The 5,639-nt window shown below is 60.6% G+C and overlaps 1 protein-coding gene across 1 annotated transcript; it reads right to left on the bottom strand.

Moving 5' to 3' along the window:
* Nucleotides 1-1,180: 1,180 nt before the first annotated feature.
* INO80E (INO80 complex subunit E) lies at nucleotides 1,181-4,974 on the bottom strand (the record flags this gene model as incomplete). The annotated part of the gene is made up of 5 exons (XM_062618520.1): nucleotides 1,181-1,408; nucleotides 2,696-2,806; nucleotides 2,927-2,993; nucleotides 3,583-3,658; nucleotides 4,917-4,974. Coding segments are annotated over 5 exons (516 nt in total), but the record flags the coding sequence as incomplete, so codon positions are not given.
* Between the last annotated feature and the right edge of the window lie 665 nt (nucleotides 4,975-5,639).

Genomic DNA, 5,639 nt, shown 5'->3' with positions numbered 1-5,639 from the left:
ATGGGGGGACCTATGGGGGAGGTCACACAGAGGTCAGTGGGGTCACATGGGTCACACAGGGGTCAAATGAGGGGCTCATGGGGGTCACATGGGGTCAATGGGGTCACATGGGTCACAGGAGGGGGTCACATGGGTAACACAGAAGTCAAATGAGGGGTCATGGGGTCACATGGGGTCAATGGGGTCACAGGAGGGGGTCACATGGGGTCAATGGGGGTCACATGGGGTCACACAGGTCAAAGGAGGGACTGATGGGGGTCATGGGGTCAATGGGGGTCACCTAGGGGTCACACGGGTCAAATGAGGGGCTCATGGGGGTCACATGGGGTCAATGGGGGTCACATGAGGTCAATGGGCGTCACAGGGGTCAAAGGAAGGGGGTCACATGGGGTCACACGGGTCAAATGAGGGGCTCATGGGTCACAGGAGGGGGTCACATGAGGTCAATGGGGGTCACAGGGGTCACACGGGTCAAATGAGGGGCTCATGGGGGTCATATGGGGTCAATGAGGGTCACACAGGGGCCATGGGGGGTTGGCGGGTGTGTCACGTGACTTCATGGGTGGAGTGTGTGAGCCCAGGTTGCATGGGAGATCACGTGGTTGGGGGTCACATGGTGGGGGGGCGGGGTGTCACATGGTTAGGGGTCACGGGGGGGGCGGTGTCACGTGGTTGGGGGGTTCACGTGGTGGTGGGCGGTGTCAGCCCAGGTCGCATTGAAAGATCACATGGTTGGAGGTCACGTGGGGGACAGTGTCACGGGTGTCATATGGGGGGGGGGGGTTGGTGTCACATGACTTCATGGGGGGGGGGGTGTGCGTGTCAGCCCAGGTCGCATGGGAGATAACATGGTGGGGGGTCACATGGGGGGGGGGGGCAGTGTCACATGACTTCATGGGGGGGTGTGTGTGTGAGCCCAGGTCACATGGGAGATTACGTGGTTGGGGGGCGGTGTAATGTGGTTAGGGGTCACGGGGGGGGGGGGGGGGGCGGTGTCACGTGGTTAGGGGTCACGAAGGGGGGGGTGTGTGTCACGTGGTTGAGGGGTCACGTGGTGGGGGGACGGTGTCACGTGGTTGGGAGTCACGGGGGGGGGGGGGCGCGGTGTCACGTGACTTCATGGGGGGGGTGTGTGTGTATGTGTCAGCTCAGGTCGCATAGGAGATCACGTGGTTGGTGGGCGGCGTCACGTGTCCCGATGACGTCACTCGGGGATGTCGATGACGAGCTCGTCGTCGCCATCGAGGCCGTCGTCATCGTCGTCGTCGTCGCCGCTCCCCTCCCCCTCCCCCTCCCCCTCCTCGCTCAGGAGGCGCCGCGGGACCGTGCTGGGCACGGGGGGAGGGGCAGGGGGCGGGGCCAGAGCCGGAGGGGGGAGGGGCCCCAACGGGGGAGGGGCCGGAGGCAGCTGCCAAAGGGGGGAGTGGCAAATGGGAGGGCAGTCCTGAAGCCCCGCCCCTTTGGGTACCCAGCCCCATAGCCACGCCCACTCCTTAAGCCCCGCCCCTTTCGGTACCCAGGCCATTAGCCCCGCCTACTCTTAAGCCACACCCACTCCTTAAGCCCCGCCCCTTTTTGTACCCAGCCCATTAGCCCCACCCACTATTAAGCCCCACCTACAGTTAAGCCCTGCCTACACCATAAGCCCCGCCCCTTTGGGGACACTATTAAGCCCCGCCCACTCCTGAAGCCCCGCCCCCTGTGTACCCACCCCATTAGTCCCACCTACTCTCAAGCCCTGCCCCCTCAAGCCCCGCCCCCTTTTGTACCCAGCCAATTAGCCCCGCCTACTTTTAAGCCCCACCTGCACTTAAGCCACGCCCACTCAAGCCCCACCCCGTTGTGTACCCAGCCCCATAGCCCCGCCTACTCTTAAGCCCCGCCCACTCCTTAAGCACCGCCCCTTCGGGTACCCACCCCATTAGCCCCGCCCACACTCAAACCCCACCCACTCCTTAAGCCCCGCCCCTTGTGTACCCAGCCCCATAGCCCCGCCTACTCTTATGCCCCGCCCCTTTGTGTACAGAGCCCATTACCCCACCTGCTCCTAAGCCACGCCTCCTCCTTTGACTCCGCCCCTCCATAACCCCGCCCATTTTAGCCCCGCCCCTTCGTCTCAGCCACGCCTACTCTTAAGCCACGCCTTTTAACCCTGCCCCCATTGTGACCACAGCCCCCTTTGACTCCACCCCCTCCCTTTTGACTCCGCCCCCTTTATACCCCCCTCCTTCAGCCCCGCCCACTCTTAAGCCCCACCCCTCATGTCCCTCCCGCACCCCCTTGACTCCGCCCCCTCCCTTAACCCTTTTAGCCCCGCCCCTTTGTGTTCCACCCATTAGCCCCGCCCCCTCCATTGACTCCAACCCCTCCCTTAACCCCCCCTTTGGGCCCCCACTCAAGCCACGCCCCCTTTAACTCCACCCCCTCCCTAAGCCCCACCCCCTTTGACTCCGCCCCCTCCCATAACCCCACCCCCTTTAGCCCCGCCTACTCTCAAGCCACACCCCCCCTTAACCCCACCCCCTCCTTTAGCCCCACCCCCTTTGCTCCCACTCCTCCCCCCAGCCCCATCCTTTGGCCCCTCCCCCTCCCTTCCTCCTCTTTAGCCCCTCCCCCCTTTAAGCCCCGCCCCGTTCCCCCCCCCAAGCCTCATCCTTTGGCCCCTCCCCCTTCTTTAGCCCCTCCCCCCTCTCACCTGCAGCCTCCGGGCCCCTCCCTTGTTCCGGCGGGGGGGGGCGGGGCGGGGGGCGGGGCCATCCGGGGCCAGGTACTGGGGGGGGAAGGGGTTGTAGGGGGGGGACGAGAGCTGGGGGGGGGGGGAGGGGAGAAAGGGGCGGGGTCAGACGAAGCCCCCTCCCCCCCCCTCCATCACGGAGGGAGCCAATGGGAGGAGGAGGAGGGGGAGGAAGGGGGAGAGGCTGCTTACCATATATGGAGCGGGAGCCGGGGTGAAGGAGGGAGGGGGAGGGGAGGGCGGGGGCGTGGCTCGCTTCCTGTGGGGGAGAGGTGAAAGGTGAGGCGCCATCTTGGTCTCATGGAGGCGGCCATATTGGCTCAATGGAGGCCGCCATATAGACTCAATGGAGGCGGCCATATTGACTGAATGGAGGCCACCATATTGACCCGATGGATGCCGCCACATTGATTCAATGGAGGCCGCCATATTGACTCAATGGAGGCCGCCATATTGACTCAATGGAGGCGGCCATCTTGACTCAATGGCGGCGGCCATATTGACTCAATGGAGGCAGCCATATTGACTCGATGGAGGCGGCCATATTGACTCGATGGAGGCCGCCATATTGACTCAATGGAGGCCGCCATATTGACTCAATGGAGGCCGCCATATTGACTCAATGGAGGCGGCCATATTGACCCAATGGAGGCGGCCATATTGACTCAATGGAGGCGGCCATATTGACTCAATGGAGGCGGCCATATTGACTCAATGGAGGCGGCCATATTGACTCAATGGAGGCCGCCATATTGACTCAATGGAGGCCGCCATATTGACTCAATGGAGGCGGCCATATTGACCCAATGGAGGCGGCCATATTGACTCAATGGAGGCGGCCATCTTACCTCTTAGCCGGGGGAGGCTCCGCCCCCTTGGCCCCCTCCCCGTCGCTGTTGTCAGATGATGCGGTCGCCTCCGAGTCTATGGGGGGGGGGAATGAAAAGGGGGGTCTATGGGGGTCTATGGGGGCTCTATGGGGGGGGCTGTAAGGGGGCTATGGGGGGGCTGTAAGGGGTCTATGGGGGGGTCTATGGAGGGTTTATGGGGGATCTATGGGGGGGCTGTAAGGGGTTTATGGGGGGTTTATGGAGGCTCTATGGGGGGGCTGTAAGGGGTCTATGGGGGTCTATAGGGGCTCTATGGGGGGGCTGTAAGGGGTCTATGGGAGGGGGTCTATGGGGGTCTATAGGGGCTCTATGGGGGGCTGTAAGGGGTCTATGGGGGGGTCTACGGGGGGGCTGCAAGGGGTCCATGGGGGTCTGTAGAGGGTTTATGGGGGCTCTATGGGGGGGTCTATGGGGGCTCTATGGGGGGGCTGTAAAGGGTCTATGGGGGGGTCTATGGGGGTCTATAGGGGCTCTATGGGGGGCTGTAAGGGGTCTATGGGGGGGTCTACAGGGGGGCTGTAAGGGGTCCATGGGGGTCTATAGAGGGTTTATGGGGGCTCTATGGGGGGGGTTTTAAGGGGTCTATGGGGGCTCTATGGGGGGGCTGTAAAGGGTCTATGGGGGGGTCTATGGGGGTTCTATGGGGGGGCTGTAAGGGGTCTATGGGGGACTATGGGGTGTCTATGGGGACTCTATGGGGGACTATTGGGGGTCTATAGGGAGTCTATGGGGGTCTATGGGGAGTCTATGGGGGTCTATAGGGGCTATGGGGGGACTATGGGGGATTATTGTGGGTCTATGGGGAGTCTATGGGGGTCTAAGGGGTTAATGGAGGCTATGGGGGTCTATAGGGGTCTATGGGGGACTATGGGCGGTCTATGGGGCTATGGGTGTCTATGGGGAGTCTATGGGGGGGTCCATGGGGGTCTATGGGGGGTTTAAAGGGTGTCTATGGGGGACAAGAGGGGGTCTATGGGGGTTCTATACACGTGTATAGGGGATCTATAGTGGTCTATGGGGTCTCTATGGGGCTCTGTGGGTCTCTATGGGGCTCTATAGGGGTCTATGGAGTCTCTATGGGGCTCTATAGGGGTCTATGGGGTCGCTATGGGGCTCTATAGGAGTTTTTGGGGTCTCTATGGGGCTCTATAGGGGTCTATGGGGTCTCTATGGGGCTCTATGGGGTCTCTATAGGGCTCTATGGGGTCTCTATGGGGCTCTATGGGGTCTCTATGGGTCTCTATAGGGGTCTATGGGGTCTCTATGGGGCTCTGGGGAGCCCCCATTGGTACCTGAGGAGTCGTCATCCACGTTCTCGTACTGCAGGAGCCGGTCCAGCAGGTAACTGGGGGGGAGAAAGGGGGCGTGAGGGATCTATGGGGCTCTATGGGGCTCTGTGGGGTCTCTATGGGGCTCTGTGGGGTCTCTATGGGGCTCTCTGGGGTATCTATGGGGCTCTATGGGGTCTCTATGGTGTTTCTATGGGGTATCCATGGGTTTCTATGGGTCCCTATGGGGTCTCTATGGGTCTCTATGGGGTATCTATGGGTCTCTATGGGGTCTCTACGGTGTTTCTATGGGGTCTCCATGGGTCTCTATGGGGTCTCTATGGGTCTCTATGGGGTATCTATGGGTCCCTATGGGGTATCTATGCATCTCTATGGGGTATCTATGGGGCTCTATGGGTCTCTATGGGGTCTCTATGCATCTCTATGGGGTCTCTACGGGGTCTCTGTGGGTCTCTATGGGGTCCCTATGGGTCATTTTGAGCTCATTTTGCTCAGTTTTGGGTCATTTTGCTCAGTTTTGGGTCATTTTGGGCTCATTTCCCTCAGTTTTGGGCTCATTTTGCTCAGTTTTGGGGCATTTTGGGCCCATTTTGCCTAATTTTGGCTCATTTTGCTCAGTTTTGGGCTCATTTTGCTCAGTTTTGGCTCATTTTGGGCTCATTTTGCTCAATTTTGGGCTCATTTTGCTCAGTTTTGGGTCATTTTGCTCAGTTTTGGGTCATTTTG

This window comes from Pezoporus occidentalis, unplaced genomic scaffold (genome assembly GCF_034315485.1).
Source record: "Pezoporus occidentalis ecotype Australia unplaced genomic scaffold, CSIRO_AGI_Poc_V1 ctg2004, whole genome shotgun sequence".
In the NCBI taxonomy this organism is placed as follows: Eukaryota; Metazoa; Chordata; class Aves; order Psittaciformes; family Psittacidae; genus Pezoporus; species Pezoporus occidentalis.
This window is presented reverse-complemented; position numbering and strand designations above follow the sequence as displayed.